The sequence below is a fragment of the Copadichromis virginalis genome, linkage group LG10 (genome assembly GCF_057382275.1).
Source record: "Copadichromis virginalis isolate Kocher_CV1m ecotype Utaka linkage group LG10, C_Virginalis_male_GT1.1, whole genome shotgun sequence".
In the NCBI taxonomy this organism is placed as follows: domain Eukaryota; kingdom Metazoa; phylum Chordata; class Actinopteri; order Cichliformes; family Cichlidae; genus Copadichromis; species Copadichromis virginalis.
Window position 1 is genome coordinate 35328837 of NC_140627.1, and position 26750 is coordinate 35355586.

General features: G+C 43.6%; 1 protein-coding gene across 3 annotated transcripts; it reads right to left on the reverse strand.

The window, feature by feature from the left end:
* Positions 1-332: 332 nt before the first annotated feature.
* Positions 333-24838, reverse strand: LOC146701005 (macrophage colony-stimulating factor 1 receptor 2-like). 3 transcript variants are annotated; one of them, XM_085471287.1, is made up of 22 exons: positions 24748-24838; positions 8985-9260; positions 8561-8851; positions 8329-8465; positions 8090-8252; positions 6908-7226; positions 6613-6728; positions 6196-6304; positions 5935-6095; positions 5729-5826; positions 5437-5563; positions 5098-5202; positions 4883-4993; positions 4210-4369; positions 3765-3838; positions 3129-3217; positions 2927-3049; positions 2724-2835; positions 2514-2613; positions 2317-2443; positions 2153-2234; positions 333-889 (listed from the first exon to the last, which is right to left on the reverse strand). In XM_085471287.1, exons 1-22 carry the CDS (start codon positions 24797-24799, stop codon positions 813-815), a joined length of 3009 nt encoding a protein of 1002 aa, XP_085327413.1. In that variant the 5' UTR covers positions 24800-24838; the 3' UTR covers positions 333-812. The 3 variants fall into 3 exon arrangements, with proteins under 3 accessions (XP_085327413.1, XP_085327415.1, XP_085327416.1); XM_085471289.1 differs by having other exon boundaries at positions 333-894; XM_085471290.1 differs by lacking the exon at positions 333-889 and adding an exon at positions 901-975.
* Positions 24839-26750: the final 1912 nt, after the last annotated feature.

Sequence of the window (26750 nt, forward strand, 5' to 3'; positions counted from 1 at the left end):
AGTCTAAAGTCCAGCTGCTGTAAACCTGTCAGGTAATCTACCTTAATCTGGCCCCGCCCCCGCACTTACCTGACAGCTGGAACAGAGACTCATTAATCACCAGCAAATAAAGATGTAATTAATGAAAGCGGTGTGATGAAGCTGTTCAACGACTGTTAAAGTTTTACTTTATTGTTCGTTACCTGTTCACACAATAGGCTCTGCCCATCAACACTGAACACTGTGTCTGTGCTTATCACAGGTAAAAACAGGTAAACAGAATCACTGACGGCACTCGTGTGTGTTTCCTCCTCTTGCTGCTCCTTGTGAAATCATCCAGAGCAGGTGACAGGTGAACCAAATCATCACAGAAACTTTATTGTTACACAAACATCATACGAGCATCGGCAGGTTTACCACAAAATACACAGCGAGCACTCAGAATGCGCATGGAAGCAGCAAACAACCCAACACGCTTAGAAACGTGGCTCACGTTACACACAGCTGTGAGGTTGGACGAGAAAACAAATGAAAGCAAAACTAATTTTAGATATTTTACAGCCAGAAACATCAGAAGAATCAGAAACAGGACGGTTTGCAGAAAAATGATCATCCACCGTCACGACTCGACTCTCAGCATCAGAGATAAAAAACGCCCACATCTGGAAACGTTCAATGTAAGTTTAAAAAACAAAATCAGAATCAGAAGATCACACAGAGTTTAAAGCTTTGATCCGCTGGTGTGACACAGAGTTTGGTTGGTGCTGCAGTTTGTCCATAAAGTTTTCAGCAGTGAGGATGAGTGTCCTCAGCCAGGAGATATGACCGGGTTCTCAGTTCTGATTGGACGAGAGGTTCAGGACAGCTGGTAGATGTTCGGCATCTTTGATTCCTTCTCCTCGTCGTCGTCCTGCTCTGAAATTGGGACATTTTATTGTGATGTCATGGTTTCATCTCAGAGTCACACACAGTTCAACCAATCAGGACAGACTGTGACTGAAATCCAGAGGGAGAAGTCAGAGGTCATGGCGTGGTCTCATCAGAGGTGAAGGTGTTTCTGACATTAAAACTCAGTCATCCTATCAAATATGTGAACACCTGATTCACAAGTTCAACAGTCAGGAGTCATTTTACTGACACAACTCGTGAAGGAAACTTAAGAGACCTCTCTCTCATCCCTTCATTAACCAGGAGACAGTCTGAGCAGATCTCAGATCTGCCGAATTAAAACCTGTTTGGAGCTGCATCATAATGTTCCCATAACTTTATTTATTATTATTTAGTGTATTATTTAGTATACGTTTTCATGAAAGCCAAAGGAAAGCCTGGGTTCAGACTTTATTCTTATTTCTGTTTTACAGGCGCTTCAGATCCTCCATGCCTTTACTGGTAATAATACACCCACAGCTCAGATTAATTTATTTATACAGAGCCAGCTCACCTCAAGCTGCTCAACCCTGGGAAGACCCAACAATCAGCTGATCCCTATCAGCTCTGAGCCTCCATGTTAGCATCAAAACATCAGCACGACTGAGGACCACAAACACACGGCTCACGTATCACAGATAAGCTCCAGTAAAGAGCCGCAGGACAGACCTGAAGCCTGGAGCACAACACCAGGGTCTGTAGTTTGAAACTCACAGCTTCTCCGAGGGTACCATAAAGGCACCGCAGGTGTGTGTGAAACCTTTATTTACCTTCTGATGGAGAAGGTGATCTGACTGAACACAGAGAGGACTGTGACATTTACTGCCTCTCTTATCATCACAGCAGTTCTTAGCTGAGCTAACATAAAAAGGGTTTTCCTAATAACCTGATACACCTGTGTCAGGTAACAACACAATGAGGCTCTGACTCACTACAAACACACACTGTTAATGATTAATGACTGCATTAATCACAACATTTCTGATTGACTTCAGTTCTACAAACTCATCTCTATAAACACATAACAGTCCCAGAAGGCTTTGTTTGTGGTCTTTGGACCAATCAGGCTTTGGCTTCAAACCTGTGAGAAGCTCAAAAGTCATTAATGCGCCCAAACTCATCTGACTGGGACTCAGCTTTTTACTCGCTAAACACTGATCACGTGATTACATCTGCACCCCAGGCGACTTCATGATGGTTAAAGACTCTGACCCTGCAACTCTATCACAGAAACAGGTGAGCTCACCTGGCTTCTCATCCTCTCTCTTCATTGTTTCTTCTTCTTCTTCTTCTTCTTCTCTGCACTCGTCGATGTTCCTGTAAGTCGGCTGAGGACACAAGAAGAAGAAAGATGATGAGGCACAGCCTGTCAGACGACACAGAGGGCTCGTAGGCCCTTCACATCCTCACCTGGTCGCTGTAACGTGATGACATATCATTGGTGGAGGGGAGAAGTCTGCTGATAAGCTGACCAATGGTTTTGAAGGTGGGTCTGTGGGTGGGCTCAAGGCTCCAGCAGAGCTTCATCAGCTGATACCTGCAGAGACAGGTGAGCGTCACTTTCAAAACAACTTTATGAGCACTGACACGAGCATCTGTGAACTCACATCTCCGCCGGGGCGAAGTCAGGCTGCTCCATGTGGCCGCCATCTTTGATCATCTTGTAGAAGTTGGTGTCCACGGCAATGTTTGGGTATGGGCTCTTTCCTGGACAGGTGAACAGAAGACTGTCTCAGAGAATGGCTGCTGAATGTCACGTACTGCTCATCACCAGAGCTGAAATGTGGTGAGGTGGTGCGTGGTGTTGCCATGGTTACCCAGAGAGAAGATCTCCCAGAGTAAGACTCCGTAGGACCAGACGTCGCTCTGCACTGTGTAGACGCACTGAAAGATGCTCTCTGGAGCCATCCACTTCACTGGGAGGCGGGCCTGTCAAAATAAAACAGCGAGTATCAAAATAAAACACAGTGATTGTTAAAATAAACAGCAACGAGTATCAAAATAAAATATGAAGACTGACATTTCCTTGAACGATGTAACTGTCATCATTGCGAATGTCTCGGGCCAAACCGAAGTCGCAGATCTTTGCAACACGACGATCAGTCAGCAGGACATTCCTCGCTGCTACGTCTCTGTGGATACACTGAACCACACAGGTGAGGCGCACAGGTGAAACAATGGTGATTGTTGTGAAAAATGATCCCATGTGAGTGTTTCCTTACATTCCTGGTGGACAGGAAGTCCAGACCCTGAGACACCTGGTAGGAAAAACTCATGAGGTCACTGACTGAAAGACCATCTGTCTGCACACCTGTGAGAAAGACAGTGAGATGAGTTCTTTAATTGCCATAAATGTAAATTATGTCAATTTGTTTAATTTATTGTGATTATGTATGTTATTTATTTCCTTTATTTATTGTTGTTCCTTTTTGGGTAAGAACCATGTTACATTCTATGTTGCGCACAGGCCCCTTTAAGTGGCACTAAGGGAAGTTAAGAAAGCATGTACAAAGAAGCTAAGTTGTAAGTTAAATAAGTCACAAGAAGGATTAAATAAGCTGTTTCAAAGTGAAAGGCAGCTGTAAAGAAGAGAAAAAGAAGTCTGGAAGTGTTTTGTTCAGTTTTTGTTCCTGAAGCGGACTCATTCCCTCATGGTTGCATGATTGTGCATTTGTTAACTTTGGTTTAAATCTTTACTTACAATATTTATGTTTGATCATTCAGTGTATTTATGTAATGACAGTTTGATGGTAGATTTTATGGTGGTTTGGAGGAGAAGTGTGACTGAAGAATACATCCATCTGTGAACGAAGAACCGTGGTGCCGTGTATTACCTGGAGGTAAGTTCAGGTTCTTACCCTGGTGTGTTTGCCCCGGACTCAGAATTGGCTGCATCTCCTGATACTCCGAGCAGCATGAGATCCCGCTGTCACTGCAACACATATTGGATGTTACACATCAGCTGGGGTTTGTACAGGTAATGGTGGGGCTGCAATGAAACCTAACCTGAACTTCTCAACAAGCATACCTGCCAAATACGGAATACACTAACCCTAGAGCGTACAGGTGTTAGAGCTGGCTGATCTGTCAGTGTGAAGCAGCATGATCTGCCTCCGACTGTTTGCTTTACTGTTTACTTTGGTATTAACATCTGATCTGTTCTAAGTGATTCACAATCAGTAACTGTAGGTGTGCTGAGGCACACTCAGCCTTTCCTTTCCTCTAAAAGGCTGTGATGATAATAAAGTGCACAGGTGTGAGCAGCATGAAAGACAGATGCTCTGAAACTGAGAGGCGTCACACCTGCGGAGCCTGGCGTGCTGGGCCGCCATGTTCTTATAGAAAGCCTCTTCCTGTACTTCATCCACAGTCACCATGGATGCCACGATGTCCTGAGCCCGACCCCGCAGGAAGTTGAGCAGGTCGCCATGGCTACAGTACTCTGTGATCATCAGCATAGGCCCTGGATAGTCAAAGGTCAGAAAACCACAAGTTGAAATGACTGTCTTTTATTCAGGCTTTTCTTTTTCTTCTTTGAGTCTAACAGCTGAAATGATGTCCACGTGATAGACCCCCCAGGAACTAGGCGCTTCATTTGAAGCACACTTTGGCTTAAGTTGATGAGCGGCTTATTTCCAGACTGCAGAGGACGGCAACCACACAGCAGGGAGTGCTATATTTTTAGTGTAATACAGAGCATCAGCCTCTGAGATGGAAATCAAACCAAACCTGCAGTTCCTCTGGCATCCGGCAGAAGCAGCAGTGAGTCACTCCCCATAGACTCACATGTTAAAATTTTACAGCAGAAATAAACATGTTTACAGCCTGATACACAGACGTCATAACACCTGTATGAGGGAAGATTGTTTCTATAACTCACCTGTTTTAACTGTATTCAGACCTTAAGTGTGCAAATTTTCACAATGAATCTTTGACCTACAGTCTACAATCAGTATTTAATAAACATCATCATCACCCCCACGAGTACAGGCTCCCAGCAGGTTAACGATGTTGTCATGGTAGCCGAGATGGCTGAGAATCTTAAGCTCAGACATCAAAGCCTCCCGTTCCTCCGAGTGAGCGCTTGCTGTGGACAAACAGGTGATACATTGGATCATACAACACGAACAATACGATGATGATAATGATGATAATGATGAGGATTGTGATTATGAAACTCTGCATACTAACGTTTAAGCATCTTGACAGCGACTCTGGTGATCTTGTTGTCAGTTTCCAAACCATACGCCGTGGCCTCAACAACCTTCCCGAAAGCCCCAGAGCCCAGGATGGGACCTGAAAGACAGAAAGTCGAGAACATGAAGAAGAAGCCGGAGAGAGGAAGGCTGAGGAGTCAGATCCTCAGTTTGAAGGTTAAAGTGAGCGTGAGCCTGATTCTGTTTGAACTTTCTTCGTGTTAAAAAGGGGGTTCTCCTTTCCCACTGTCACCGAATGCTTCACATTACAATACAAAACCTCAAGACGGCCATCATTGTGAATGCTCCCTGATTAAAACCCAATGTTTCGTACCGAGGCGGAGTTTGTCTCGGGGAAACTCCCACTTCTGATTGTATGGCAGCTGGGTGGGGTCAACAAAGGTGTAGTTGTTTCCATCAGTGCTTTCGATGATCTTCCAGCGGATCTCATACTTGGGTTTCTGGCAGAAGAAGAACAGCAGGTGAAGATTGTTTATTAGTCATCAAGCTGTCAGTCCAACAAGCCTCTGATAGGCTTCACCCACTCACCCACCTCCCTGCTTAGCTACAACAAAAATGACTGATCTCTGACCTGGTGAGCTCTACAGGAGGATCAGTAAATTTACCTGTCTGCACTTGTAGAAAAGGACCAATAGGAGCAGGAAGAGGACAGCGGTGGCACTCAGAACTCCAATCAGAGGCGGAGTGAAGATGATTGGATTCCCTGTAGAAAAGAGGAACTCTGATGAATCTTTATTTAAACCAGTTTGATAATGAAAGAGATTTAACTGCTACCCGTCTGATTAATCCAGTTTTATTCCCCCACACTTACGATGATGGAAGACCTGCAGAGACTCTCCCATGAGGTTGGAGGCAACACACTCCACAGTGACATCATCATCAGCTGACAGGAGGAAGTGGGACCTCACCTCCTCACCGTCCTGTGAGGTCACACTGGCCTGAGAAACCTCATTGGTAGCAATGTGTGCACACCTGTAAGAGAAGCAACATTTTTATTTTTAAAACAGCGCCTCCCTCAGGACAGATTTCACATGATTCTGCAGCCTGTAGCTGGCAGCGCCAGCATACGTACGAGGGCTGGATGCCAGGACAGGTGAACCAGAGAATTGTGGGTAGTGGATATCCTGAGCTGTTGCATGTCAGAGTACTGTTCTCCAAAGTGATATCAGTAGTCGGAAAACCTAAAATAACAAAACTGTTTTCTCAGACTTCAGAAAAGACAAAAACAGAGGTATAAACATCAGCTGAGAGCTTCTTTCGGGATCATGTGATCAGAAGAGGATGAGAAAACAGCACAGACCGTGCCATCTGGAACGTTTCAGACATTCAGCGACTTCTGTTAAAGTAGATTAGACTGCCCTCAACATCAGAAAATACCACTAAAAGGAGAAACTGTGTATTCAGGTGTCTTATAGTATAGCATGCGACTAGATGTCAGACTGTGAGAAGCTTGCGGTGAGGAAGAACGTGATTACAAAAGCTTTCTTACGGTAGACCTTGAGGTCGATGGTGTGTGAGCCACTGAAGAAGGAGTTAGAGAAATGAAACAAGTATTGCCCCCGATCCTCCGGACGCATGCGATGCAGCAGCAGGGTGGCTTCCGAGCTGCAACATCAAAAATACTGCCTTAAAAAATGTTTACACCATCACTACCAACTTAACAAGCCCTTGTACAAACACTACCACCTCAAAGGAACACAGAATATTCCACCTAGGAAATACCACCTTAAAACACTGAGGCACTCCTGACAATAGAGTGGGAGTAGCCTGTAGCCATTGCTCACCTGTAGCTGTTAGCAGCGTAGCTCTCCTGGTACACCGTACTGTCATTGTTGATGAGGTGTGTGGGTGTGGTCCAGCGCTGGCTTGTGATTGGAGGATAGGCCTTCAGCAGGAAGGTGAGGGCCACATCACGACCTTCGTGAGCCTCCACCCTGCTGCTGCCATTAACTTTAGCGCTGCTAGCTCTGTAAGCACTAACATTAGTGATGGGTTCCAGTGACCCACCACTAACGTTAACCTGTATTTCATCTGCTGCAGGCAGGTGTCCTCTGACCTGTACGTGCTCACTTGTCTGAAGGTAGATTCTCAGGTAAGGGCGTTCTGAGGAAGAGGAGATACTGTTGGTGGATGTGTGTGACTTTGAACCTGCATTCTCATTCTAAGGCAATGAGTGTACAAACATTAGGTTAGAAACGGTGCAACCAAAATGACCAAAAGTGTCCCCCCCAAACTTTGTTTGCTAGGGCCCGCTATGTTTTACAAGAATACTACCCCCCCAACCCCCGCACAAATACATCCTCCAACCACACACACACATATTTAGTTTTCAAACTCCATTGCAGTTTATTTCACACCTCAAACCTTTTGTAAACAATTAAACCAGTGCTGTCAGCGTTAATCTTGTTAAAATTACGCTAATGTCATAACCACATTAACGCGTCAAATCTCCGTTAGCAAGTTAATGCGGATCACTCCGTGTGTGGGGCTGCACGGCATCAAAGCGTTAGCACGGTTAGCTCATTAACGCGTTGGCGCACGGGGTGATCTGTGTTAACTCGCTAATGGAGATTTGCCACGTTAATGTGGTCATGGCGTTAACGTAATTTTAACAAGATTAACACTGACAGCACTAAATTAGTAAGTAAAAGTAAACTGCAATAAATTACAGGTTGTAATTAAATACACCACTACCTCTTTTGAAAACAGAAAAACAAACCATCTTTAATTATTTTACGTATAGTTGTTGTTTTTTGTTTTGTTTTGTTTTGTTTTTTTACTGTGTAAGAATATTCAACACTGCTATCAATACATTTCTGTGCAAAATGGGTTCAAAAACATAAACAACTGTAGGATACTGTTTGTCTGTGATTTGAAGCGGGGGAACAAACTGTGGCAGGATCAGTTTACTCCATTAGACATGGAAGTAGTGATGTTTTAGTTTATCAGTAAATGTCTTAACTTACCTAGCACCTTGAGCTGGATGGTTGCTGTGGCGACCCCGGCCTCGTTAATTGCCGTACACATGTACTGTCCATTGTCCGTTTGGGTGACCTCAGAGATGCTCAGAGTGCTGTTGATGTACAGCCGCCTGTTACCATAGTAACGACTGTTAGTGGCTTCCAGTTTCTGAAATGAACCAAACAACCAGTCAGCACTTGGAATATTAGGACTGAAAACGCACAGGTGACCTCTGATCTCTCACCTGCTTTCTTGGGTCTGTCCAGGTAACATTATAGAAGTGGGTGGGGTTACTGCAGAGACAGGTAACCTCAAAACGCTCTCCTACCAGACGGACAAATTCATCCTGACTAACAGACAGGGAGGGGGGGTGGCGCAACACTGCATACAGACAGGTGAAGTCAAACAGGTAATCAGATAGGTATACAGACAGACAGGTGTTTAGATAAACAAGTGTAGAGATAGACAGGTGTTACCAGGGAGCACCAGCAGGTTCACAGGCCTGGATTTGAACTGTCTGCCATCCTTCCAGCCTGAACACACGTAGCGGCCATTGAACAAAGCCTTCAGGTCTCGGATTAGGGCTCCTCTTCGAGGATCAAAGGTCACGTTCATGGCGGTTGGCAGGTTCCTCCCGTCCTCTGATTGAAGGGTGAGATTTGTTACCAAGGGGTCAGTCAGTAGACACTTGAACAGGAAGTCCTCACCCTCCTTGAGATGGGGGATGCCATGACGGGTTTCAAACACTTTGGAGAGATCTGCTGGGTCTGAGAGAGGGGGATTATGGAAAACTGGAGGTCATTCTATGAATGAGTTCAGTCTGGTCACATTTGTATTAAAAGTATAAGGAAAAACCAATATCACTAACTAAAGGAACTTCAGGAGGACTACTGATCTTACCTGTGACATACAGGTGGATCCAGCTGTTCAGGTGCGCCAGGCTCTCGTTGGTGTATCTGCAGGTGTATGTTCCAGTGTGCCTGGGTGTAGCACGTTTGACCTCCACAGGGTCTGGTAGGTTGCCCCGATACACCAGTGGAAATGCAGTGCTGGTCCAGTGAACTGACCCGTTACCATGGCAACTGAGGCTGAAATTGGTGCCAGCAGTAAGAACTCGATCAGATTTACTTGGAAGGAAGTCAGAATTTAGACGGATCGATGGTGGATCAGGAGGTTCTGAAACAAACAGAAAGACAACTGAACCCATCAAACACAGCGGTCACAGAGCACACACCTGAATATACCTGAATAGTACAGGGTGGGCCATTTATATGGATACACCGTAATAACATGGGAATGGTTGGTGATATTAAAGTCCTGTTTGTGGCACATTATATGTGAGGGGGCAAACTCCTCAAGATGGGTGGTGACCATGGTGGCCATTTAGAAGTCGGCCATCTTGGATACAACTTTTGTTTTTGGTAATGTCACAAGAAAAACAATGTCCTAACCTAATGTCCTAACCTAATCCTGATGTCCTAACTCTTAACCTGTAATTTTCAATTTTGTATATTTATATTAATCTGTAAATTAGCAACTTTTGTACATATCTTTACATAAACACCTTGATTTTGCATACTCTGTATATATTATTACTGTGACAGTGTTGAAACCACTTGCACTTTAAACTCTGATTACACCCACACATAAGCACTGCTTTACTTATTTATTACTTTCTTTTTAGTTGTGTGAAGGGAACCTGCAAAGTAAGAATTTCATTCCTCTGCATAACCATCTGTGTTTTGTGGTGTACATGACAAAAACTTTTTCAATCTTGAATCAGAGCTGAGTCACCTGATTGGACCTTTGTGTCTTTTAAGAGATTGGCCACCCAGCAGGTGAGTTTGGACACTAACACTTCCAGTCCGCGGTTTGTTTGAAAACAGAGTTCCAGTCCTGACATTCGCCAAACACAGACGAGGGAACACAGATGCCTCAGACAGTCGATACGGAAATGAACACGCAACTTCTGTGAAACATCATTTACAGCTCGGGGATGGGAACAGCAGAGCTTACGGATTCCACGTGGATTTATCCCTAATCCTTTATTGGTCAGATTTTGTGTGTCAGCTCCCATAACCTGGAACATCTAGCTCTGTGTCACCTAGTCACATTCACGCAGTTTTTCATTGGTGAGACGAACGTGTTACGGTTTGATGAGTTATGTGTATAAACTGACCTGCTTGACATTAACATGTAAATAAAACCAGAGTGAAACCCTGAGAAACGTTTATGAGACGACGATGCACTTCTGAGTCTCTTCAGGGCGGGCAGATGTTATAGATGTTAGCAACATCAGTTTAAAGTGGGTCTCAATAAAAGTACAAACACTGAGAAGAGGATACAACACAACTTTATTTAAAATCAGAGAGGAAACCACTGAAATCATCTGATTTAACACACAGGAGGTCTGTTAGCTGACTGATCCACTGATTAACTGACAGCAGGTTTGTTAGAGCGTTACTGGTTAATATGTGATGTTGTTCAGCTAGAACAAAAATCATTTGTTGTTTGATAGGACTCTTATTGGCTGGTTAACAATGTGTAATTTCATCAGAAAAGATGATATCAAAAAGGGTCAGAGAATCTCATTTGCTGGCTGGTGTCTTGGTGGTCTCCTGCAGGTGTGTGGCGATGCGAGATGTCTGCAGCAGTAAAGCTTGATGGTTTTCAACCAGCAGGCTCTGGTGACGAGCCAGGTTCTGCAGATCCTGGATCTGCTGCAACCCCTGAGACATGCAGACAAGGTTAGACTGATCTCCTCAGCAGATACTGAGATTAAAAATGGCTAATCAATGCTTCTGAATGACTTAATCTGGGTGGCTCTTTGCATACTTGGTCTGTAAATCTTAAACAATGCAGAACCAGAACTTCCAGCACTCAGACAAGCTGTATTAATTTAGTTTAAACTAATATTAATAAGAATGCATCTGAACTAAATCTGAGATATGCTCATCTAAAATCAGCTAAACCTGAGTTAGAACTGTGATGACGTATCTGTAAAAATCCTTGGCTAAATTTATGATATACCAAACGTGCGCTAATCTCATCTCAAATAAACTCAACAACATTAAGTCCAAGATAAATTGAACTAAAGCCGGGCTAAAGCTGGACTCGCCTGAGTTCCCAGGGTGCCAAGCTGATCGACCACCTGGGCCTGCTGTTTGGCCGCCTCCGTCTGGATCTGGACCAGTTGGGTCAGCAGATTCAGGACCTCCTTCCTCCACGTGTCCTCATGTTGCTGAGTCTGGATTAACTCCAGCAGTCTTGAAGTGGAGCCCGGACCGGCAGGGTCAGTGTCTGATTGGCCAGGAGACTGGGCTGCGCCCATCATGATACCAGCGGGTGGGATGTCATGGAGATCACCTGGAGTGAAGACGCCTGAAGTCAAAACTTCAGTTTTTTTTGTAGAGCAATCCTATTCCTGTGACTTTCAAAATAAAAGCCCTATTTTATTAAAAGTTAAAGTGTGAGGAAAAGTTGGAGGACACGCTGCTCGTCCTGTGATGACCCCCCCGACACTACACCATATATTTTCAACCGGAACATTATGGTTAACAGGTGGATAGCTGCACAGCAAACAGCCACTTACTGGTAAAGACGAAGTGGTCAGTATATCCTGGTTTAACATGAACTCACTGCTGCAGCACTACAGTGATGGCCATTCACTAGTTAGTTTCAGTGTCCTTATTTTCCTCTGAGGTATCAATTCTGTCACTAGTAACAAGAGGTGGGCAGAATCTTACTTTACTCATTATTCAAGTAACGAGTAAAGATTCAAGACTCACAGCGTTTATTGTCATGTGTACAAAGAAAAGCATTTGTCTGTACAATGAAATTCTCTGCTGTCCACACACAGATCCCGGTTAATATGTACAATAGGACTAGGACAGATAAAATACAAATAGTATAAATAAATAAATGGAGACAAAAAATTGAAGTATTAAAAAGATTTGTGTGCAAAAAGAGCTATGTAAGGCATTACTATTGCAAAAAAGTAATTAGATTACTATTTTTTTCCCCATAAGAGCACTGTGTTACTGCGTTACTAAACCGGGATTTTGTTAGTGAGAGTGTCTCATGACAATGATGTACAAGCATGTGACGTTTGTGGCAGCAACAGACGTGTGCAGATCAACAATGGATAATATGGAGTGCAGGAGAGAGTACGACCATGCAGCGTTTAAAGCGTGGATTTACTCACATTACTTTGTTTGATTCTGTAAAAAGTGAGAAAAACATTAGCGTCCACTGTACACTCTGCATGGGAAGAAAACTTCTTTCTACAGCAAAAAGTTAAACTTCAAATCTGAGCAAGTACTGAGCATGCTGCCACGGGAATGTGAAATTCACAGAGAGATCCCCCCACTGACATGACCGCTGTAGTACTGCTGTGGCAAACCTCCACCCGCCCCACTCCTGCTAAACAGGTGACAATAGATTTCGGAGTTGCTGAATCGTTGATTTTATTTATTTTTATTATTATTTATTATTATTATTAAATGTGTAACACAAAAGGATAATACAGGAATGCACAGATATCAACACACCATAGCACAATAAACAGAGACAGCAACATGGGAAAGCGTTCCAGTGTGTACATCTGATCTGGGACCGCTGCAATCTTTCGACTGCACCTCCAACTGACCTGATGTCCACATCAGAGGGGAGGTAAGCGTTGGAGGTGGCGTTGGATCCGGGGTAGGGAGGGTGATGCGTCAGTGAGTGCTTATCAGTATCAGTATATATATGTGTGTCCATAGTTCAGCTGAGACAGTGTCCTTCGCCCTGCCAGGCTAAGTAAACAGTCTTCCAGCCAACCCAGGTGAACAGCTGGTTCCGCTTTCTTAATTCTCCGATAAGTCAGGGCCAAGCCAGCTCCGATCAGCAAGAACCCTGTCATCATGGTTCCAAATAGGTAGATATCTTCAGCGTCCTCGATCGACAGTCCCGCCAGGCACACGATCCTCTGCCACCCGTCCATCGTGTATCCGGCAGGGAAAGTCCCTCCAGGGCACTCGGGTTCACCCGAGCCCAGACTTCTCGTTGAGAAAAGGGTGTCAATAACATTCAGAGACCAGTTGATCAAATCCATAATTCTCTTTAGGTTTTAGAGAACAGACTGTGAGAGAGTGTTCAGGGAAAGTAGTACACACGAGACAAGACAAGGACATAAGAACTAAGCAGGGAAGATAAGGGAGAGGAGAAAAGTCCGTCCGCCTCCTCCGAGAGCCAAAAGGAAAGCTGTGCACTCTGATTTAAAGGTGAAAAGCACCTGAGCAGGTGAGCAGAGCTGCAGAGTCCAGAATCAGCTGACACGGGTGTGTCACTGTGAGCTCTGAACACTAACCCCCATTGTCAGCACACAACAGCGTGCACAATCAAAATCAGATTCAGAATCGCATTTATTGGCCATGTATATGCTCAGACACATACAAGGAATTTGGTTCTGGTAGATGGTGACTCTCAAGCACAACAATGTAAATCTCAACAATGTAAGCAACACAATACACCCACACCCACACACACACACACACACACACACACACACACACACACACACACACGTGTGGATATATACATGGTACACATGGATACACAAACATACACAAAGCTGTGTAAACCAACCATAAATAACCAATCTAAATCTTATATACATAAACTACAGGATGACAGAAAGGAGATGAAGTGGAATGAGTACTACAGAACATAAGGTGCAGTTGCAGTCTGGCAGTGGGAGCAGTGTGGCAGGTCAACTGTTTAGGAGGGAGATGGCGAGGGGAAAGAAACAGTTCCTGTGTCGGGTGGTCCTGGTCTGCAGGCTTCTGTACCGTCTGCCAGAGGGCAGCAGGTCAAAAAGTCTGTGTCCAGGGTGTGAGGGGTCTGTGATGATCTTCCCTGCCCGTTTCATGCTTCTTGAGAGCTGTAGGTCCTGGATGGAGGACAGGGGGGTGCCGATGATCTTTTCTGCTACCCGTGCAGTCCGCTGCAGGCTGCTCCTGTCCTGTTTAGTGGCTGCACCATACCAGACTGTGATGGAGGAGCACAGGACGGACTCAATGACTGCAGTGTAGAACTGGATCAGCAGCTGCTGTGGGAGACTGTACTTCCCCAGTTCTCTCAGGACAATCGGCACACACTGCAACGTGTGCTTCATAGGGACAAACACAATAGGAAAAAATGTATTTTAAATAGAAAAGGCGGACTGAGTTTGGTGTCACGTTTAACACTTTATGACCAACCACAGAGCTCTTTGCATCTTTACATGTTTACATGCTGTGAAATGCTGCAGCAAGAGTCCTGACAGGGACTAGAAAGAGAGCAGATTTCTCCTGTTTTGGCTTCCTGTTAAATCCAGAATTCAAAATCCTGCTCCTCACATACAAGGTCTTAAATAATCAGGCCCCATCTTATCTTAATGACCTTGTAGTACCATATCACCCTATTAGAGCACTTCGCTCTCGCACTGCAGGCTTACTAAAGCATATAGTTAGGGCAATAGGTGGCAGCAGATGGCCACCCCTCCCTGAGCCTGGTTCTGCTGAACCTTTGTAATTGTCCGAGCTCATCCACTCCACACCATGGAATCCTCGACCACCTTACTGAGGGCTGATCATCTTCACTAACCTGCCAGCAGTTGTTTTCCTCTCCTTTGAGTGGCGATATCACTTGGCGTTCGCTCTCTCTGCGCCTGTCTTCATCCTGTCTTCCTTCTCTCGCCCCAACCGGTCGCAGCAGATGGCCCCGCCCCTCCCTGAGCCTGGTTCTGCTGGAGGTTTCTTCCTGTTAAAAGGGAGTTTTTCCTTCCCACTGTCGCCAAAGTGCTTGATCATAGGGGGTCATATGATTGTTGGGCTTTTCTCTGTATGATTTATTGTAGGTCTACTTTACAATATAAAGCACCTTGAGGTTGTTGTGATTTGGCACTATATAAATGAAATTGAATTGAAATACAGTTATACCCTCGCTACAACGTGGTTCACTTTTCATGGCCTAGCTGTGTTGCTGATTTTTTTTTTGGTTTCATTCTTTAATACTGGACTTATTTTTCTATGAAGGTTTGAACTTTGAGAGTGTTTAAACATAGGAAAAGTGTGAAAATGTTGATGAGAGAAGTGTATAAAGTGTGTAGTGAGGGGTTTTACAGCCTTAAAACATCTGTAATAATTGTAAAAAAATAAACATTGCAGATTTCACATATTGCCAGTTATTTTTAAAATGTAACTCCGGCGACATACGAGGGGTCACTGTAATCACATTTTGAGCGGTTCAGCTTTGTACAACCTTTATAACTCAAAGTGTGAAAGAAGTATCTACATAAAATGCTAAAAAGTGAATAAACCACACAAAACAATGTCCACACTTTTAAGCAGAGAAAGTTTGATTGTTCACCACTTCATTTTTATAAAATGTAGCAAAACCAAAAACACAATGCAGAACAATGAATGTGATCAGTGCCGTGACACAGGCACAGCCTCAGGGGGCTGTTTCCTGCACAGGTGTGTTCCCAGACCCTGACTCATCCTGGTCTCCGACCCAAACACCACCGACACCACCCAGAGACTCAAAACAAAACTGAGCGGCGAGTGAAACAGGACGTGAAGCCGAGGCCCGCGGTCACACGATTTACACGAACATCACCTGCTCGCCGTCACAAACATAGCCTCATGTCCACAGCCTCACGTCCACCGCACGTTACAGAACATAGTAATTATAATTCAGCACTGATGATTTTACACATCTGTCTGTATCACACCTGTGACCCAAGAACAATGCAGTGATTCAGGCTGGAACAAAGGCTGGTGTGTATGTGTGTGTGTGTGTGTGTGTAGATTCCACTTCATACAGCATGCCTCATTCACAGCAACACTTTCTCCTATGCTCGCTAACACTCACATTGATACTCTGATGGAGGCATTGGAGCAACTCAGGGCTCATATCTTGTCCAAAGATATTTGGTGTGCAGACTGGAGGGAGCCAGGGATCGACCCACCGTTCTGCTCAGTGGATGACCTGCTCTACGTCCTGAGCTACAGCCACCCTGTAGCTGTGTGTAAGTGTGTGTGTGTGTGTGTGTTCTGTGACTGTTTGTTAAGTTTCAGGTTAACATCTGCTTGTGCCTTTCAGTGCTGATGGAGTTTTTCCAGATGTGCTGCTTAGATTTTCTCCGTGTGTTTTACAGCCTGACAGTGTACACCACCTCAGCTCTGCTCATTTAATCTGACACTCAGGGGTCAGAATATTAGGAACACGCCCTGATCCAGCAACTCCGGCCTGCTGGATCAGGGCGTGTTCCTAATATTCTGTCCTAATAATCGAGCGGTGCTCTGATCGATAAACAAAGAAGGACATTTGTCAAGCTTCATGTGACAGTTGGAGACTCACATCATTGAGTTTCGCAATCAGAGCGAAAAAACAAGAAGTGAAACTTTGAGCGTGTCTGTGTGTCTGTTCGTGTGTGTGTGTGTGCGTGGGTGTTTGTGTGTGCGTATGTGTGTGTCTGTTCGTGTGTGTGTGTGTGCGTGGGTGCGTGTCTGTGTGTGCGTATCTGTGTGTGCGTGTCTGTATCTGTTTGTGTGTGTGAGTGTGTGTCTGTGTGTGCTTGTCTGTATCTGTTTGTGTGTGTGCGTGGGTGTTTGTGTGTGCGTATGTGTGTGTCTGTTCGTGTGTGTGTGCGTGTCTGTATCTGTTTGTGTGTGTGTCTGTTTTCTCCTCTGGCTCTGAACTCTGAACAGCGCCAGTGTTATTGATCATTAGTGTAATTATCAGCTGTCGTTTTGATAATGAGTCATTATTCATCTCCAGCTGGATAAAAGCTGATCACAGATCAGATTTACAGTCAGATGTTGTGTGTGTGTGTGTGTGTGTGTGTGTGTGTGTGTGTGTGTGTGTGTGTGTGTGTGTGAAGGTCAACACACACTCGCACAGTAAAAGCTAACCCTGACAGGAAGTAGAATCCTTCCTGAAGTCTGCTGGTAAAAGTGTTTTTAAACCACACCAACATCCACAGATTGGGCAACTCCAGAGTTTCTGCAGATGGTGTCTCACACCACCACCACCACCATCATCATCATCATCACCGCTAACAAAGTTGGATTCCGTTCTTACACCAAACACAGCTTAAAGCAGTGTAAAGCAGCTCCGCACTGAGCGCGCTCTGTAACGTGAAATCATTTGGTTTTTCATCGAGGTTGGAGCAGCCCCTCCTCTCTGGTATAAATGTGAGTTTGGACTGGTTTTACTGGTTTCCTGATCTGAAGGTTTCACTGAGCCTCAGCTCTGAGGACTCGCAGACTTCCTTTAAACCGCTTCTTCACACTGGCTTTTCTTACTTCGATATGATGTCATCATTTTACCATCACTTTGACGGCTTGCTCTTGACGTTTCTCTTTACTTTGATCCTATTTAGTCACCAGCTGTAGTTAAAGGCCACGTGTAAATTATTCTTTACAGGCTGTGCCCCGCCTTCGTCTGACTATGATGAAGCTCCACAGGTGAGCTCGGCAGGTATGGAAATAGCTGTGCAGTTTGCTGGAGCTCACCCCCACTGGGCAGATACATTTGTGCAGGTGATGAAGAGCACACGCTGCCTGCTCTTTTAAACCCCACTGCAGAAACAATAATGATGCCTGTTGCCTAGCAACCTGCGCCATCTTATATTAAAGAATACAAACTGATCACAAACAAGCAGCTGCAGCAGAGATGACACCTGACGAACTTTTTATCTAATTTTTTGGCACGTTGAAATGAATGGACCACATTACAAGTGTGGTTGCCAGTTTAGCTCACCAGGGTGAGCCATGTTTTAGCTCAGTGAGATGAGCCGCCCTTCTGAGAGGGCCGGGTTCGAATCTTGCCCATGCCCATTTCTTTTCAACAGACAGTTCAACTTTTCACCTCTTTTCAGCAGAAAATTCTGCTTCTTCATCTCTTTTCAGCAGATTCCACTACACAGCATTCACACTGCATTTTCACAGGAAATGCAGCTTTTTCTAGTTTACTTTGACTTTCTTTTGTTGGTTTTTGTTTATTTTTCTTGTGATTAGTTTTGGTTTTATTTGCTTATTTTTTGTAATTCAGCTGAATTTCTTATTGTGTGAGTCTTTTTTTGTGTTGGTTGTTTAGATTTATTATACTTTATTTATTTATTTACTTCTTTTCAGAAGTAAAGTTAAGTTTACATTGGTGTTCTAGTTTAGATTAGTTTATTTGTTTTTTTAACCTTTATCTTACTTTGAGCTGTTCTTACTTCATTTCAGTTGAATTGTAGCGTTTGCTTTCATACTTTAATTTACTCCATGTTGTTTGTGTTAGTTTTCATTTACTTCAGTCTCGTTTAGTTTACTTTTTTAAAAATTGTTAGCTTGCTTTTGCATTATGATTTGTTTTTAACTGTGGTTCATGTTTACGTTGCTTTTGTTTAACCTTTTGTTACTTTAGATTTCTTTGACTCTTTTTAGTGCAGTCTAGTTTTAAAAGACCTCAGCAGCTTTCACTGCATCTGAAACTTGGTATCTCCACCGGGCCTCTTGTTTCAGGAACAGAAAGTTGGGTGTTTGTCAGAGAATTAAAGTCAAACACGTCAAACTGAACTGTCTCTTATTTATTTATTTATTTTTATGGTCACATTCATGTTACCAGTGACTGATCAAAGACTTCTTACATCAATGAGTCTGAATAAGATTTAAAGGGAAAAACACAAGTTTGTTCCATGAAGAGCTGACCGAGGCCGCTGTCCTCTCAGAACTGAGAGGTCAGGAGAGTTTGTGTGGACGCAGAACTGAATCACACCGCACAGACGCTCCAGTAACCCCTGACAGCAGACACACAAACGTCAGAAACACAAACGTCACACACACAAACACACAAACGTCAGAAACACAAAGATCACACACCCAACGTCAGACACACAAACACACAAACGTCAGACACACAAACATCAGAAACACAAATGTCACACGCACACAAATGTCACACACAAAAACACACAGACGTCAGACACACAAACATCAGAAACAAAAATGTAACACACAAACACACAAACGTCAGACACACAAACACCAAACATCAGAAACACAAACGTCAGAAACACAAAGATCACACACCCAACGTCAGACACACAATCACAGAGACGTCAGACACACAAACGTCAGAAACACCAACGTCACACACCCAACGTCAGACACACAAACATCAGAAACACAAATGTCACACACACACAAATGTCACACACAAAAACAAACAAACACACAAACGTCAGACACACAAACACCAGAAACACAAAAGTCACACACACACAAATGTCACACACAAAAACACACAGACGTCAGACACACAAACATCAGAAACACAAATGTAACACACAAACACACAAACGTCAGACACACAAACACCAAACATCAGAAACACAAACGTCAGAAACACAAAGATCACACACCCAACGTCAGACACACAATCACAGAGACGTCAGACACACAAACGTCAGAAACACCAACGTCACACACCCAACGTCAGACACACAAACATCAGAAACACAAATGTCACACACACACAAATGTCACACACAAAAACACGCAAACAAACACACAAATATCAGACACACAAACACCAGAAATACAGACTTCGGAAACACAAACTTCAGACACACAAACTTCAGACACACAAACATCTGACACGCAAACGTCAGACACAGAAACATCAGAAATACAGACTTCGGACACACAAACATCACACACGCAAATATCACGCACACAAAGACAAACAGGTCAGATACACAAAGTCAGACACACAGACACACAAACATTAGACACACAACCTTCAGACACACGAACATCAGAAATACAAAACGTTGGAAACACAAACTTCAGACACTCAAACGTCAGACACACAAACGTCAGACACACAAACTTCAGACACACAAACTTCAGACAAACAAACATCAGACAAACAAACATCAGAAATACAAACTTTGGAATCACAAACATCAGACACACAAACACCAGAAATACAGACTTCAGAAACACAAACTTCAGACACACAAACACCAGAAACACAAACGTCAGACACACAAACTTCAGACACACAAACACCAGAAATACAAACTTCGGAAAAACAAACTTCAGACACACAAACATCAGAAACACAAACTTCAGACACACAAACACCAGAAATACAAACTTCGGAAACACAAATGTCACACACACAAACATCAGACACTCAAACGTCAGACACACAAACTTCAGACACACAAACACCAGAAATACAAACATCAGAAACACAAACGTCAGAAAACAAACGTCACACACACATACATCACACACACAAAGACAAACAGGTCAGATACACAGAGTCAGACACACACACAAACTTCAGACACACAACCTTCAGACACACGAATGTCAGACACACGAACGTCAGACACACAACCTTCAGACACACGAATGTCAGACACACGAACGTCAGACACACAACCTTCAGACAAACAAACGTCAGACACACAAACTTCAGACACACAAACTTCAGACACACAAACTTCAGACAAACAAACATCAGACACACAAACATCAGACACACAAACTTCAGACACTCAAACGTCAGACACACAAACTTCAGAGACACACACTTCAGACACACAAACTTCAGACAAACAAACATCAGAAATACAAACTTTGGAATCACAAACATCAGACACACAAACTTCAGAGACACAAACACCAGAAATACAAACGTCACACACACATACATCACACACACAAAGACAAACAGGTCAGATACACAGAGTCAGACACACAGACACACAAACATCAGACACACAACCTTCAGACACACGAATGTCAGACACACAAACATCAGACACACAACCTTCAGACACACAAAACATCAGACACTCAAACGTCAGACACACGAACATCAGACACACAACCTTCAGACATCAGAAGGTTCAGACACTCAAACGTCAGACACACGAACATCGAAATACAAACTTCAGACACACAAACATCAGAAATACAAAACGTTGGAAACACAAACTTCAGACACTCAAACGTCAGACACACGAATGTCAGACACACAAAGACAAACAGGTCAGATACACCAACATCAGACACACAACCTTCAGAAACACAAACTTCAGACACACAAAGTTCAGAGTGAGAAGATCCAACCAAAACCTCTCATTGAGTCAACGATCAACAATCAGTAATGATTGGCTAACAGCTTGTGAGGTCGTCAGACCGAGCGGACATACGAGGTTTTCACTGTTTGGAGAAAGTGCTGCAGTTGGGAGGTTTCAATGGGGGGGGGGGAGGGTGCTGAAACCTCAGAGAGTCAGGAAACACATTTTCTTATTTTTACCAGAGACCACAAATACACACACGCACACACACAAAGGGACTGTGTGTCTGTGTGCGTGTGAGGGTCTCCTCTGTCCCACTTCCTCGTTTTACTTCTCCTTCTCTGAGGACTCTGTGGGAGTGGGGTGGAGGCCATGGAGGAAGCGATCACCACATGTTTACGCCGCTTGGACGCGACTCAGCGGAGTGTCACAGCTCAGCGCTGCGTTTAAGGTCACAACAAAGAGCTGGGAAATGATTGTCCTCTCCTCTGAGGGTGGAGACTGAACACACTGAACAATCACACACACACATACACTGCTGCACTTTTGTTTGATTTAATAAAATATTTAAAAATTAAAACACATTAAATCACAGATCACCACGTGTAACACCATCACGAGTCACAGCACACGGATGAGATTTATTGATTTCAGTGGTTTGTTTCAGCATTTTTGTACTTCATCAATCTGTCTGTGTGTGTGAGAGTTTCTACTATCAGAGTAGAAACTGATCTGGAGTTTCTACTAAAACGTTGGAGGTAGTTCATAAGAGATTACAGGACGAACCTAACCTCAGCAACAGGACTGCTCTCAGCATCGACCAAGTGTGTTTAAACTGTGTCTTCATTCCACCTACTTCACATACAAGGGTCAGTTTTACAGGCAGAAACATGGGTGTGCCATGGGCTCCCCAGTTTCACCCATCGTGGCCAATATGTACATGGAAGAAGTGGGAAAGAGGGCTTTGCTATCCTACCCTGGAACACCACCAATCCATTGGTTCAGATATGTGGATGACACCTGGGTGAAAATCAAATCTCAGGACGTTCCACGTTTCACGGATCACATTAACTCAGTGGACCGACTCATCAAATTCACCAGGGAGGATATGAAAAGTGGCAGCTTAGCCTTCTTAGACTGTGAGATTTCCATCAGTAATGGGGGACATCTAAAAGCTGACGTGTACCGTAAACCTACACATACGGATCAGTATCTAAGGTTTGACTCTCATCATCCACCGGAGCATAAACTGGGTGTCATCAGGACGCTACAACACAGAGCGAACACCATCCCCACAGACACAGCGGCCAGGGAGGCAGAAGAACATCAAATCAAGGAGTAATACAGCCCATTGTTGTCTGTGAAGGTTCTCAGTCATCCAGGTCATCGTAGTTTAGGGAGCTTGGAAAGAAAAATGTCTGGACTTCTTTAAGTTTCTTGAAGACGTGTCATCCAAGAAGCTTCTTCAGTTGTAGGTCAAATGGTCGAGAGTCCCAGATTTAAGTCCTAGAGGAGTGTCCCCCAAGGGTGTCATGAATCCCCTGTTGATCCTCTACATAATTGCACAGGTCAAGGTGTGAAAGTAAGTGTAGGTCACAATCAGCCAACGTTGTTTGGCCATTGTCCAACAGTGCTACTGGTTTCAGTCAAACAAATGTCCTGTTTAAAAGGTTGGAAACCTGCAGACAGCTGAGACTGAAGAAGTCACCTGATGATGATGAAATGTTTCTCAAACTGAAAACATTCAGATGGACAGAATCCGCTTTCTGTGCTGACTCCAGGTCAGTTTAACCCTACTGTAGGAGGCTGTGTGAGGCTCTGTTTAACATCCATGATGTGCAGGAGCACAGATCATAATGCACAAAGTGCATTATGATCTGTCTCATAATGCACAAAGTGCATTGTGGGTAAACGCTCAGGCTTGTACCAGCGTGTAAGACAGGTGTCTGCTCAGCACAGGTGAGCACGTGAGGGGTCTGCTTTACTCTACAGCATTTATTAGAGAAAGAAACATGTATAAAACTAACTATTCTGTTTTTCTTTATTCAACTGATAATAAAGCAAAGTCAGAAATTGCTTCAGTGTCTAAAGAAGAGGCAGCTGATTATTGATCACTAATGTACTGATGTATTGATTGAACATCTGTAGGCAGGTGCGACTGCTCTTCCTGTCAGCCATGAGGAGTTCAGGGTCTGGATAGAGGTCCTGGTCCCGCGTTTCTGTGCTGTCTGTGTCTGTGGGCACGGTAGTGTGGGTGTGTGTCCTTCAGCTGCTGAAGCACAGCAAACCCTCCAACCAAAAGCACTAAACATGACCTCCTAATGAGGACTGTGACACCCCCGCCACATGTACGTTAACCACCGCTGCACAGACACGTTATTAGTAACCTGGGTCTGATTCCACGACATCATTTAAAAAGGAAAATATCAGACGTTAAAGCAGCCGTGCTGTTCCAGCCGTGACCCGGTGACCCCGGTTCTGACTGAAGCTCTGTGCAGACGCTGCTGTGCACATTTGCTTCCTGTGGTTCAAACAGCAGTTTAACTGTCCACAAACTTTTGTCCTGCGAGCGCTCTGAAAGCAGCGCCTGGTTTCCTGCTGCTGAATGGCGAAAAGCCACAACAATAAGAGCCTGAGGTCACATGACCCACGCAGTTGGTCAACAAAATAAAAACTTTTTACAGCAGGTTCACGAAACAAAGAGCAAAACACGTGTTTCATGTCTGATATTATATTAAAATCTTTTCTCTTTCAGAGAAACAAACCATCAGAAAATATAAAAATGATAATTTATAAAGTACTTATTAGTTAGAAATATTAAAACATCAATCTGAGCAACAAATCAGCCATTTTCATTCCTGTTGCTCCAGTGTTATCTAAAAGAATAATATACATGTGATAATTGTGTAATAAACATGTAATAAACTAATGACACCATTACCAAGCTGTAATAACATAACAAAATCTTAAAATAAAATGAATCCTTTAAAACCTGAACCATGAAATAACTGCCAGAAGTCTTTAGTTTTTTGAACTTTCAGACAATATATATAAAAATATATCAAACTTTAATTTGTATATAAATGAATTTTCAGTTGCACCATATTTGCTACATAAGCCATATTTTTGCAATTTAGTCATTAAAAACGTGTCATGTATAATGTTTTGAGGGTAAAACAAAGTCACACTGATGATGTAGAAGTCTCAAAAAGTCACAAAAACACATGAATCAGATACGATACGCCGGGCTTTAAAGAGTAAAATGTTAATTTCAGGTCATGAAAAGATTAAATGTGTCGTAAACATTTTTAATAAAATATTTGTTTTGTTCATTGAACATCACTGATCGATGTTTGATTAAACAAACAAGCTTCCTGATGTTATTGATTTGATTATTAATAAGTGATGTTACTAATGTAACTGTGATCTGAGACCAGTTTCAGGTTTTCCTTTTCATCACTTTGAATGTTTCAGAGTCTTGTTTCTGTTGTTTATTTACAGTTTGTTTTGGTAAACAAAGAGTAAACATAAACAGATTTGTTTTCTTACCTCCTGCAGAGCGGCTCAGGGCGATGAAAAGCAGCAGACAGTGGAGCCACATCTCTCTCTCTCGCTCAGTGTTGTTGGAGCTGAAGTCAGAGTGAATCTGACTGAATGAGTCCAACTTCCTCCTGAAACACCGAGCGCTCAGCTGCCCCTCCCCTCCTCCTTGCATCCAATCACAGGAGGGGCTCAGTCCTCTGAATTTGATCCACAGGTAACTTCAGCTGGTTTCTGTACTATCAAATTGGTTCACTTCTTACCTGGACCATCACCATGGTAACTGATGCTGCAGACCTGACTTGGGGCCCGTTCTTCGTACCTCGCTAAGTAGGTTAGCTGGATTAGATTGTTGACGATTTCGCGTGATCCTGGATCGTTCGGTTCCCCGAAGCTCATCCGGGACTTGCTGCCATAGCAACAGAGCTGTAAGCGTAAACCTGCTCGGGAGCAGGTTTACTTTATGTAAACAGGATTAGATCGCGGCCACGCAGGTATGTCCGCTTCATTTATACGAAAGCAACAGCGATATTCCACCACTGTTTCACCATAAATAAATAACATCAATGTAACTAAAGATAATGCAGCACTTGATCCATTTATTGATTTCACACAGATACATACAGGTCACTTCCTAAAAAAGGGAAATGTACTATTAACATTCTATTACATGTATGTGATTATTACAGATGTAAGTCATATTTCACAGTAGTAATTGTAAATTACTTTGTGTAATCAAGATGAGAGACCACGGCTATAAAAGCGAAGGTGGATTTGGGAAGCCCGTCGCAGCCATGTCCTGTCCGTATACGCGAGCAGCCCATTGCGGAAGGTGCAAGATTGATAAGGAGAGTCCTCAGAACTCAGCGTATATTGCGGGATAGACAGGATCCTTTAGCTCAGCGCGACAGTGTGCTCATTGAGAGATATCGATATTCCCGTGAGGGTATTATTTACTTAACCAACTTGTTGACGAGGGGGTGCAGGACCACCACCTGTCTTTTTTTTGCTCTGCCCTTTTCTTGGTTGCTGTTATGAACAAACAAACAGATTATTTCAGGGTCTCTTTTCAAGAGACGAAAAGCAATATAAGTGATAAATATTACCATTCTGTAGAATATTCTTATATTTCACTTTTACCTGTTCCCATGTTCTAGTGGGTCCTGTTGTGGCTCTAATGTGTAAGGGGATATAATATAACATAATATAATATAATGTAATATAATATAGTGTAATATAATAAATCTACCCTACCGCCTACTGGTGTTGGCCAGAGGGGCCGATGGCACGATATGGCAGCCTGGCTGCCAGTGAGCAGCTTCCGGTTCCTTGGGGTACATCTGGCTGAGGATCTTACGTGGTCAGTACACACAAACAAAACAGTGAAGAAGGCGCAGCAGCGCCTCTTCTTTCTCAGGAGACTGAAAAGATTCGGCATGAGCCCCCGCATCCTCAGGACCTTCTATCACTGTGCCATTGAGAGCATCCTCACTGGATGCATCACCACCTGGTATGGCAACAGCACCGCCTACAACTGCAAAGCTCTCCAGCGAGTAGTGCGGTGCGCTAAACGGATAATTGGAGGTGAGCTTCCCTCCCTCCAAGACATCTACAGGAAGCGCTGCCTGAGGAAAGCGGGGAGGATCATCAAGGACTCCAGTCACCCCAGCCATAAACTGTTCAGACTGCTTCCATCAGGAAGGAGGTTCTGCAGCATCCGGTCCCGAACCAGCAGACTGAGAGACAGCTTCTTCCACCAGGCCATCAGACTGCTGAACACGTCATAGACACCTCAGCTTCACTACTGGAACTTCAACATTATGCACTCCACACTGTACAGTAATGCCACTTGTTTTGCACATATTCAACTCTGTATATTTTATATATTTTATTTATTGTTTACTCTATTTAATTTGTAAAATATGTGTACACACACACACACACACACACACACACACGTAGAAAAATATTTAGTATACACATCCAGAAATGCATATACTATTATATATTGT

Coding starts and splice junctions, on each gene's coding strand:
- LOC146701005 (XM_085471287.1), bottom strand. CDS start 24,799: ATGTGGCTCCACTGTCTGCTGCTTTTCATCGCCCTGAGCCGCTCTGCA. Junction 8,852..8,984: donor GATCCACCTGTATGTCACAG/GTAAGATCAGTA, acceptor CCCCTCTCTCAG/ACCCAGCAGATCTCTCCAAA. Junction 3,839..4,209: donor CAGCACGCCAGGCTCCGCAG/GTGTGACGCCTC, acceptor TATGTGTTGCAG/TGACAGCGGGATCTCATGCT.